Source organism: Pteropus alecto, unplaced genomic scaffold (assembly GCF_000325575.1).
Source record: "Pteropus alecto unplaced genomic scaffold, ASM32557v1 scaffold40, whole genome shotgun sequence".
NCBI classification, from domain to species: domain Eukaryota; kingdom Metazoa; phylum Chordata; class Mammalia; order Chiroptera; family Pteropodidae; genus Pteropus; species Pteropus alecto.
This window is the reverse complement of record NW_006431919.1, coordinates 7171903-7183585: the sequence shown is the minus strand read 5'-3', so window position 1 is coordinate 7183585 and position 11683 is coordinate 7171903. Positions and strand designations below refer to the sequence as shown.

At 38.8% G+C, this 11683-nt stretch overlaps 1 protein-coding gene across 2 annotated transcripts; it reads right to left on the bottom strand.

Annotated features, from left to right (window-relative positions):
* Positions 1–239: 239 nt before the first annotated feature.
* Positions 240–7511, bottom strand: THG1L (tRNA-histidine guanylyltransferase 1 like). 2 transcript variants are annotated; one of them, XM_006906465.3, is made up of 6 exons: positions 7271–7511; positions 6253–6429; positions 5143–5312; positions 4322–4410; positions 2920–3027; positions 240–1916 (listed from the first exon to the last, which is right to left on the bottom strand). In XM_006906465.3, exons 1-6 carry the CDS (start codon positions 7459–7461, stop codon positions 1755–1757), a joined length of 897 nt encoding a protein of 298 aa, XP_006906527.1. In that variant the 5' UTR covers positions 7462–7511; the 3' UTR covers positions 240–1754. The 2 variants fall into 2 exon arrangements, with proteins under 2 accessions (XP_006906527.1, XP_015440636.1); XM_015585150.2 differs by lacking the exon at positions 7271–7511 and having other exon boundaries at positions 5143–5217; positions 6253–6319.
* Positions 7512–11683: the final 4172 nt, after the last annotated feature.

The following is an 11683-nucleotide window of genomic DNA, read 5'->3' as shown; positions in this document are numbered from 1 at the left end:
AATGAAGAGTGCAAATCTAATACATAAATGCTCTATGAATATTAGCTAGTACTTCTGAACCCCAAATCCTTATGGGGGAACATGGAATTGGCATTTTGAACAAGAATTCCAATTTTTGCATCCGGAAATTTGTGAACCACTGCTGCGATGAAAGGTATGTATATCTTGGTTTATGCAGACACACACACACGTTAGATTCATATACTGCATTTGTATGAGAAAAATAAATGAAAAATTAGGCCAAGGAAGTTGAAATCTTTATTTTTTTCCCAAAAGTTTTATCAATTACCAAACAGAAGCCACATCTCCTACTCCTGTAGAAAACAGGAAGGGAAAACATGGCATCGACAGATGGGATATCAATTGGAGAGGGATAAAACCAACCAACGCCCTTTCAAAAATAAATTTTCTTGGCTGTAAATTCCGCGATGCAAGACCAGGCACTGTTTTTTTAATCATTCTTAATAGAGCCAAATAATCTTTTTCTTCTAAAATATGAAATGAGGACAAAAAGCAACGTTGAGTTCTCTTACCACCTGTCTCCATTACTGCCCCCTTTCAGTAGCCAACACTTTGGCAATACGAAATTAATACTGCCGCTCTGCTACTCCTCACCCATCTCCACTGGCCCGGCAGTTAAGTGGAGCTATTAGGGCTTTGACATCTGCCACTTTTGACTCCCAAGGGGAGGGTTGACCCCTCTGCTCTCCAATTTAAATGTCATTGTTCGTATTACACAGAAGGTACCTGAGAATCTTTTTCAGGAAATCCAACAGGTGACAAAGTGACTTTTAACACTATCTAGAACAGGAGACCCCTACCCTCAGGGCACAGAGCAGGAGGTGAGCGACAGGTGAGTGAGCAAAGCTTTATCTGTATTTGCAGCTACTCCCCAGTACTAGCATCACTGCCTCAGCTCCACCTCAGATCATCAAGCATTAGATTCTCATAGGAGCACTGGTCCCTCGTGCCAAAAATGTTGAGGACTGCTGATCTAGAGGACACAGAATGACTGTTTCTCCCTTCGTGTTCTCACATATTTTATCTCATATACACATAATTCTTCTTATAAAGAGGTAAATGGCTTACAAACAATGCCACTGGCAAGATGATAACCATGCTAACTCCATAAAATCAATCTATAGAATGTTTACACAAGGACATCCAAACTACTCATTTGATCAGCCAAAGTAGCCAACTTGGAGAATGACACAAAGCTGAGTTTTTTTCTGGAATTCCTGAATTCAGGGACATCATGCAGGCATCAACCCATATTTATCTTCAGGTCTGCCAAAGATGAATGCCAGTACATGGGTGGGAAAGGTGAGATTTTCAAGGTCACTGGATTCTCTAGTTAAGAATAAGTGGGTAAGAATAAAGTTTGGGCACGACTACCACAGGTGAAAAGAACTCAGCAGGTTTTTATAACACTTATCTCACAATCTAAAAATGATTCATTCTGTAAGGCATGAAATAGTTCTTGCTTTATAAAAATAGTACCATGATTTAAAAAAAAAAAAAAAGCACTTCTACCAAAGGTACCATGTTCCAACATTGCAAAAAAAAAAAAGTGTTCCATTTAAAGTAGAACAAGATACCCCAGCTCAATCTATCCCTTCCTTCCCCGTTCCCCTCCCCACCAGAGTCACGTCACTCCTGGGACACTGTTCTGGGTGGTAGGAATGCTAAGGCCACCTCCGGCCAGAAGAATTGGGAGACCCTGCTTAAGCACACCAGGACTAAAACACAGAGGGTCAGCTGTCTTCATCTAGGATCTCTGGATGTTCCTTCCAGAAAGCATCTCCAATGATATCGCAGTGCAAGGGCACTGGCTTAGTCCTGCTTCGGGTCACTGCCATCTTTTTTCCTTCCATTTCTGCTGGCAGCTTAACTTCTTTGGTCGTGACTTCATCCACCTACAGAAAAGTTAGAATATTGACACTTATTTTGAGAATGGGTTTGGGAAGAGAAAGAGGAGATGTGAGGGACGTTTGCTATTTACTTTATATACTTCTAACATATGTATATATAAGGAGGTATACACACATTTGTGTATCAATATACATGAATTTCTTTACAGTTAAAAAATATTTTTAAAAAGTGTTGCTATATTCTAAAAGGACATTTAGGAATGTATTTCATGTTCCTACTTAGCAATAACTATAGAATTCATGGTATATTTGCTCTCCCACCTGCATTAAGAAGTATCCAAGTCTGTGCCAAAGAACAAATGTGTTTTAAAAATACTAAAAAAAGGGCTGAAGTTGCTAGTGGAATGACTAGTTCTCAAGGTTCCCCTTAATACTTGAAAGCATTCATTTCAGAAAAAAACTGCTTTAAATGGAAGGAAATAAATTTAGAGAAATCATTATCCCCAGGAAGTGGTAGAATTAAGAATTTAGGTAAATGTACAGACTTATTACAGAATATTAAGGTAAGTATGAATGTCTGGGAATCTTATCAACAATCTGCAAGTGTCAGAACCCTCATATTACACTTATCACAGGATGGGCCATTTAATGGTATTATCCGGCATGGGAAAAAGTATTTTTTAAACGTTCTATGAATGTAAAAATCATGATAGCTACACTGTAACTCTTTAACAGAGTTTTATTTGATTTGGGGAGAGCTTATGACGCAGGAAAATAAATGTACTAGTTCCAAAATTCTGTGATTCTATTTCCAGGGGAGATTCCAAAATCACAAAGTTCACTGACAAACATACAGTGAGCACTGACTGACCAACACAAGCATCAGAATAGTAATCTAACCTATAGCATCTCGTTTTGGAAAGGATCTAATTCATGTTAGCAACTGCAGTCATATCAGCATACAGGTAGCAGGCAAGACAAAGACAAACTTGGGATGCGCACAGGCTCCTTCCTGACCTCCATTTTTACTGAGACACAACAGCATTACCTTCTGCCATATCAAAACAGTCCCCTTCCTATACATCAGCGGCTCATTATTATAGTTGATGTTGAATTCAGAAAATAAAATCTCATTCTTGTCTGCTGCAAGAGTTCCCTGAGGAAATAAAAACAGATGTAAAAAGCTTCTTATGTCTTGTCTCTCCCCTAACCCTACCATTACATCCTCTATCTAAACTTCCACAAACAAATCAAGACATGGAAGTGTTTTATCAAACATCTTTGATAATAATGAATTTGCATTTTGAGAGCAGTTCAAATTTTACTTAGAAGTGTAAATTCGAAAAATTCTCTTCTGTAGCAAACAATGGATTCACAAGTCATTACTGTGATATGGCGACAAAAAATAATAGTGAGAATACCCATTCTGTACTAGACACTTTATATTTTCTTATTTGACCCTCATAACCATTTCCATTTTTGAGATGAGAACTCTGAAGCTTAGAAAGTTTATATAAATTGCCCAAGGGTAAAAGCTGCTCTTATTCTTCTAAAAAGAACCAAAATCTAAACTTGGCTCTTCCAAACTGGATAGACCTATTAGTATTCCTATTATTGCTGACCTATTATTATTCCTATTGTTGCTATATATAAACCTTCACCATTATTGTTAATAAAAGCAATCATTTACTGAGTAATTATAAAGTACCACACACTGTAGGAGGAGCTGTTAGAACACGTCGCCTCATTTCAGAGTTAGTCATCCTACAAGTAGCACTGTCATCTAATAATAAAAGCCATTGTTTATTAAGTACTTACAATGTGCTTTGTATTATTCTACGTGTTTTACATGCATCATGCCATTTAATTCTTACTATAAACCTATGAGGTAGGAACTATTACTTTCCACATTTTACCTATAAAGAACTAAGGCAGAGAGGATAAATTAAACAGAAGCATGATCTGAGTATGATTATTTGACTCCCAGAGCCTAGACTCTTAACCATATGTGGGGGTCATAAATCCGAGAAACTACAGGCATCCAGCAAGGAATGGCGATGAGGGAAGAGGCCAGGTGGGACTGACCCCGACTCAAAAAAAAAAAAAAAAAAAAAAAGAGCCCATGCCCTGTCCAAAAAAAAAAAAAGAGCACATGCCCTGTCCAAAGATGGCAGCCAATCCTCAGCTCCAGCCAAGCATCAACACCACATGGGAACACAGAGCCAGTCATTCATTTCATTTTTCAGCTAAGGACACTGAGGCTCAGGGAGAAGTAGCAACTCATATAGAGTAACAGAGCAGACGAGTAAGCAGCCAGCCACTACTAGTATGATTTTTATATCTTTTCAAAACAAAGCTGTAAAGAGAGCTTAAAAAGAATGCACAATGTCATGAGAGAGCCTACTGAAAACTGTTCCCAGCTAAGTCATAACACAGCAAGATCGTTATACCTGTAATCTGCCCTGGGCTTGCACTGGTGTCAGTCCAGACTGTTGTACGAGTGCCCAGAAAACTGTATTATAAAGATTATTGATGTGACCTGTGAGAACAAAGTAGCACTGCTTATACACACATAAACTTTCTTCAGTATTCATACTTCAAAGAATACTAGAATCTCATCTTTTTTCCTCTTTAAAGAGAACTCAGAGACATTTAGTGACCTGCAGGCAAGCAAGTTTATTTCCTAACAGTTTTATTCTGTCATTTCAGTTATGCTTTACACAAATCTGTTAACTTGTGCATTAAGCTTAGGAATACTTTCAAAGTTATATCATTTACATTATTCCTACCTTTTTCCAGTTTTTCTGGCAAAATCAAGATATATCAAATGAGAAAAAATCTCACAAACATTTCATCATAGTCATGTTAAGGCAGGAGCCACAACTCAAATACTGAAGCCAGCATGAACATAAATGAATAAAGCAGAGTAGGTGACCCCCAGAAAACAAGAAATGGGAGGCAATGTGACACACTGGCTCCTGAGTGTGTGCATGTGTATGTGTGTGTGCAAAGGCAGCAGTTACTGCACAGGTTCTAACAGTAAGTAGAAATACAGACGTAGTACTACCAGATCTTCCGGTTAAAAAAAAAAAAAAAAGGCTGGAAATTGGGAGTATTTACATGAAATCTTTTTCAATTATTTTCAACGAATTAAAAAAAAAAATACTGCATTCCAAACAAAAATATGAGAGAGCTAAGCTTATATCAGATTACCACCTCTAAAGAATGGAATTGGTGGTTTCATTACATGTATTTAATTCCTTTCACTTACAATCTGCTTGCCGCCAGCTGAGGTAGTCCTTTAAGGTCTGGTTGTTAGGGTATACTACGACTCTTCCATCAAAGCCTGGAGGATACAGAAGGGGCTGGTCTTCGAAGAAATCTCGCCAATAAAACACATAGCTGGAGGCGAATTGTGAGGCCACATGAGTCATGAACTTACTTGAAGTATAAGGCACATTGGGTGGAGCAAGAAAAGAGAAAATAAATGGTATTAATTCAATACTGCGATAGAGTCTGTGGGTGCAACAGAGAGATTACACACTGTCCAATAAGCCAAGAGATAAAATGTGTTGGGTCAAGAAAAACTACTTTAATATTTCAGTTATATATTTGAAATGTAGCCTGCCTCTTGTTCTAGCTCTGTAATTTACTAATATCACATTTTTCTCTGTAGACTGTAATGTGAATTTATGATTCAAGAGATTTTTTTTTTAAGTCCTAGAAGGAGGGGAACCATTGTTCTCATTAATTATTTTTTTTAGTGTAAACGTCATTTATTTAAAACAATTACAATTTTCTTAGGAGAAATGAACAAACAAGAATCTAATACATGTAGCACATAAACACATACTTAATATCATCCCATAAATGTTTCCCTTTTAAAACACTAGCATTTACAGTTTTTCAGAAGAAACAATAGTTGAAGAACATTGTTTTAAAAAATACCAATGTATTATATTTGTTTCCTGTGAGTTTCAAAATACTCAAATATGAGATTTGTCTATTTAGTACTGAAATACTGAAATCCTCTTTAATTAAAGGTTTAAGCAATACTGTAATGCCTGTATCGACTATCACTGGCTAAAGCCAACCTATGAGTCACTAATATTATATTCCATGGTCTATTTTTCTAGTCTTAATGTTCAATGCCAAATCAGTCTAGAAGCTAAAGTGATAGGGAATGGAGGAGAAAGAATCAGATATGGAGGGACACAAAATGCTCAGATATCAGGTGGAAGTACAACAGTCCAAACAAGAGTATACATACATTTTGTAAATACTGCAGACACCATCTGTGGTCTGCGAGTCTGTGTTTTAAGATAAGCAGAAATCAGATGCTGGTTGGAAATATTCTGAAAGAGCTAGGCCATGGAATTACCTGGCTCTTCTTTTAAACCAGTTGCTTTTCCGCTTGAACACAAAGCTGTACTCATCACTCTGTCCATACGCAATCACAATATCCTCTAGTTCTTCCATTACAGTCTGGGCACATTTGGTCATTAGGTAGAGAGCACGGCTATCGTTTGGTTTTGCAAAGTTGTGCTTCTCCGAAAACCTTCATAAGAGAAAGGGAGGAGGGAAAAGGGTATGAATGGAGGAGAACTTGTCAGTAACACCACAGATCAAAGTGGTTGTTCAAAGAGGAAGATACTGTAATAGTGCTGAGTCCAAACACTCCACTAGCGACAACTTAATCCATTTTCTTAAGAATGCAGGTTATCCTTAACTCTGATCAACTGAGAAAAGGGGACATAACTGCTAAGCCTCAATTCCCTTTTCTGTGAAATGGGGATAGAGAATATTTATTTTATAGAATTGATCTGAAGGTTAGGGGACAATAACATGTAATTATGTCTGGCTCCTTAGAAGTGCTTAATAAATATTAGTTACAATAATTATTACAGTAGCACTTCTAAAAAATTAAATTCCCATGTTACACTTCTGCCTTTTGACTTTTTTTCCTTCCTGAATCCAGTCCACGAGGCTTGTTACTGACAATGAAACAAAAACATACTGTAAAGTGTTGCCCACGGCAAGGCCTAAACAGGGCTGTGAACAGTTAGCACTCAAAAGATACCTAACAAAATAGCTGGGCAATATGCTGAAGAGATGAAGTATTGTGCCTGAGAGTGACGTATTCCACCAAGTCCTCACTAACAGGTATCTCCTCGCAGATAACCAGGCCAGCTTATCACCAGGGGAGCTCTTTGGCCCATCCAACTACCCCGACCAACTAGCTTTCAAGCACGTCTTAATCAGCACAGTAGAATGATGCTCAACGTCGCGCGCTCATTGGCTGCCGCGTTACCCTGGTGACCACCTGGGCCTGCGACGCGAGGATTTAGATGCCCAGAAAGCGCTGGCGCCCCGCGCGGCCCGCCCAAAGCCTCACTCACCGATGGAAATTCCTCCCGTCCAACCGCACCACCACCCAGCAGTGAGCCAGGCAGGTGTCGTCAGCCTCGAAGTCCCGCACGTACTCGAACTTGCTCTTTGCCATGGTCGCCCCTAATTTCAAGCACTGTTTCAGAGTGACGGAAGTTGAGGCCAAGCAATCGCGAATCTTCAGGTTGCAAGTGGGCCACATTTCCGCCCCCCGCCCCGCGAAAGGGAAGGGGCTGGGAAGCCCCGCCCCGGAAGTTCTTACGTTTCTTCGTGGCCGCTCTAGCCTTAACAAAGGTCGGCGTCTTTCTCGCCTCTCCTCGTAGTCCTCAATCTACTTCCGGGCGTGGTAGAAAAGTTCCATTCTTCCTTTTGCACTACTCACGGTTTCTGGCTGTTCTTCTATCTTGCAACTAATCTCTTGCACGAAGTTTTAAACATTTTCTTTCCGATTAAGTTTGAAGTTTTGTGATTTTTCTTTTAAATAGCATTTATTATTTTGTTGTAGAAGATGTAGAATATACCGATAAATATAATTAAGAAAATACTTCATATCTCCCTTCTCCATGTCAAAGCATTGGAGCTTCCTTCCAGTTTTTCTCCTTGTATGTGTAAGCTTACACAGGGAACATAAAATTGGAATCATACCTATACAATTTTTAATATTTTTTCCACTTACCTTGAGTATTTTCCAATGTCGTTAAATATTTCAAAGCGTGATTTTTAAAAAGAATGGACTCATTCCAACGTATGGAAGTACTAAATTAACTTACTCAACTTTTTCTCAAATAATCAAAGACCCAATGTTTTATTTCTTGTTCCTGGTAGATAATAGTAACAATAAAACTCTATTGCGTGTGTTATGGTTTATGATTTATAAAGTTTTTTTTTAAATTCATTACTTATTATTTTATCCTCAAGAAAATTATTCAAACAGTATAAAAGAATATATGTTGAAAAGTAAGTCTCTTGCTAACTCATAACTCCCTACTTTAGGAAATTACTATTACCAGTTTCTTGTGTATCCACCCAGGGAGAGACATAGATATATAGATGATATAGATATGTATACATAAGTATAAATATATATAAATACATCAAAGCAACAGGATGTTACTTCCCATACTTCCCTCTTGCACCACCTACCTTGAGCCCCGACCCTGTCCCCTGGACAATTAGTGGCAAGTGAGGGGAACCTTCAAAGGCAGACAAAAACGGAGGACTGCTTCAATGAAATGACTCATTTCATTGTACTAAGAGCTGGATTATGTAAATGCAATTCAGGTCCCAGCTAAGGACCTCCAGAGTTTTCCTGGTGCTGTCACTGTCGGAGAGCACCAGGAGAGTCACTGGAAGATTCTGATAGGTGTCATCTCTCCTGCTCCCTTTGAGTTTCGGGGTGTATGTGAATGTAGAGACCACTGACCACATCACACTTAGAGGTTTCTGAAGCAACCTATGCTAGTAGATAAAGAGCAGCAATGTGATGTACTGAGGAAAGGACGGGGATACCTCACTGCACTTTTCCCCATCCACTGAGGTCTGGAAAAGTTTATCAACACCATCAGTCCCATAAGAAGGATTTCAGAGGTAAGAGGGAGAGGCAGCAGCTGGGAGTTGCCTATGAGGTCACTGGGCAAAAGAAGTTACCCCTCCTAGATTGGGTTTGGAAATAGAGCTGGAAGAGCTAAAGGGAGCTACGGCTGCTCCTCTTTAAAGGATCCTAAAATGGCCTGTTGCTAAAAATGGCCCCAGGAAAACCATGCACCATGCCAAAACAAGGAGGACTTCCCACCTCCAGGTTTAAGACCAATTATATAAGGAGAACTCTGCCTCCCCTCTACACCAGCCTAGCTCTCAATGGGACAAGAATAAGTCTTGAAAAGAGGGGGATGATCCAGAGAATCTCAGAACCAGACCGTGTCTGCCACCCCATTCCAGGTTACTGGAGTGGGAACAGCGTGAAAGACCCAGAGCCTCCGACTCCAAGCCCCTTCAGTAACAGGCCTGGCTGAGGCTGAGGTGGGGAGAGGGGTGTGTGGGTACCGATGCTGGTCACGGAAAGACAAATACTGTATGATTCTGGAAATTCAATGATGTGCTTAGAGTAGTCAAATTCATAGAGAAAGAAAACAGAATGATGGTTGCTAGGAGGAAAGGAATGGGAGAACAGGATTTGTTGTTTAATGGGTGTAGAATTCCAATTTTGTAAGATGAAAAGAGTTCTGGAGATTGGTTGCACAACAGTGTGAATGTACTTTACACTACTGAACTGTACTCCAAATGGTTAAGATGGTAAATTTTATATGTATTTCATCACAATTTTTTTAAATCCTCCACACAACAGATATTTATGACCTAACTGGACACTGATCTCTATTTTTTTTTAAATTTCTCTTACTTAAAAGATCATTTACTGAGGCTGACAGAAAGAGAAATTCTTGCCTTTGGTATGAAAGTCATATTTCGGTTTGTCTTCCCCGATGCTGACTCATTTCATTGTACTAAGAGCTGCATTATGTAAATGAAATTCAGGGTGGAATGGGTAATAAGGAATAATTTGTCTCTAAAGTCTCCCTCCCTGCTCTAAACCACTCTAATCAAACTTCTGGCTAGAAGTAATGTACAATATATCCTTCCAAGAATAGACTGCCTAGTTTTGTCATGGTTTTGAAGTTGTGGTTTTTGCCTGCCCAGAGTCTCTTTTTCTGTGCCCCAACTGTCCTTTCCCCATCCTCAAACCATCTGGTTCATGTGGGGATAACCCCAACTAACCTTTGCTCTGAGGTGAGCATGTGACCAAGATCACTTCAGTGCCTCAGTGAATTACAAAAAGGAACCGCCTCTCTGGCAGACATAGTCATGCACCAGGTAAAGGTCTGGTAAGTATGCCCTGCACTGGGTTTCAGCTCCTGCTTGTCCTCTTTGCAGTGAACACCTACACAGATATTTGTGGTGGCTGCACCAATAACCCAGACATGGCCAGTCAGGTTGAGAGATGTGCACTTGATCCAAGCCAAGTCAATGAGACAGTCTGGCACTTTCCTAGAATGACTGGGAAAAACAGATTCTCTTCATATTAGAATTGCTACACTGGTGGCCACATTGCCTTCCAGAAGGAAGAGGCTGCCCATGAATTATGCCTATATAAAGATAAAAAAATCTGAGAGATGGAGAAAAGTATTTCTGTTGACATTGAGCATTGTGCCTGGAGCCAGTACTACTCCTAGAGTCCTGTAAGTTCCAGGAGGCCAGGGACCTTGCTTACTATTATTCAAAGCTGTATACCCTCCCCCACCCCATGCCTAGAACAGTGCCTGGCACATGGGATGCAATCAATAAATATTTGTTGAGAGATTATGCCCGTAACTTCCTTTTTTGTATATGAAATTGGGTTTTTTGAAGTCTCAATTCATTGGGGTAAAAACAAATAATAACTTTATTTTCCCCAATAACTACTCTCTCATGTTCTCCTTTAGTGCTAGTTAGCAATTCCCTTAAAGTATCTTGGCCAGATCTCACAACTTCCCCAGTTAGTAAACTGTACTAGTATTGGTATCCAAAAGTTGGTCAAGAACATGGTGCTCCCCCAATGCAGGCATCTTTCTCCCTCTAGGTCCTAGTACTGTAACTCAAGGTAGGGAGGTGATTGATATAGCAGATCCGGTTCTGGCTTTTTTTCTTTTCTTTTTAAAAATTATTTTAGTGAAGTTTTACTATTATTTTTATTTTCAAAGTAAGTAACAAAGTTATTGTTAATATAAATTTTCTCTTTATAAGTGTTGAAACTCAAGTGTTGAAAGGCAGCAGGCATTCTAGGATGGGCTTGCAAAAAAAATCAATTATTCCAATATCAATAAATAGGACACTTGATGATTTTATAATTAATTCTTTAACTTCCTTACTGACACCTCCTGATTTGCCAGGGTTTTTACTCAGTTGGTATTGTTAAAGTATCTTAAGTTCAAGCCTTTTTACTGGAGCAATTATTTCCATTTTCCATTATTTCTATTCAGTTTTTCAAATACATAGTAAAACAATCCAATAATCATGCAGGCAGGAGTTATTATTTAAGTTGGATAGTGTTCATTTATCTTTTAATTTCATTTAAAGATATTAATATTAGTCATAAAAGCTTTAGTTTCAACACACATACATACCATCATAGAATTTAAAATATTTGTACCTTAAATTACTTTTAATGTATCCACTTTGTTTAATGTATTTAATCTTTTGCTGTAAACACTCTTCACATATTGTTTGCATTGCTGTCACAGAAGATTGTCATCTTTTTTTGAATTACTAATTCAGACTGGAATATGAACTAGTCTTGCACAAAATCAACACAAACGATTTATTCCTCTGCTTTTTATATCCATACTTGGCTCTTTCGAATAAGCCCGAATTCAGCAGTTCTCAAAGTGTGG

What these genes read in the sequence shown, in the direction of transcription:
- THG1L (XM_006906465.3), bottom strand. Translation starts at nt 7,461, where the DNA reads ATGTGGCCCACTTGCAACCTGAAGATTCGCGATTGCTTGGCCTCAACT. An exon ending in AAGCCCAGGGCAGATTACAG is followed by an intron (nt 3,028 to 4,321) that starts GTATAACGATCT and finishes TTATTTCCTCAG; the next exon opens with GGAACTCTTGCAGCAGACAA. An exon ending in CTGTTTTGATATGGCAGAAG is followed by an intron (nt 1,917 to 2,919) that starts GTAATGCTGTTG and finishes ACTTTTCTGTAG; the next exon opens with GTGGATGAAGTCACGACCAA.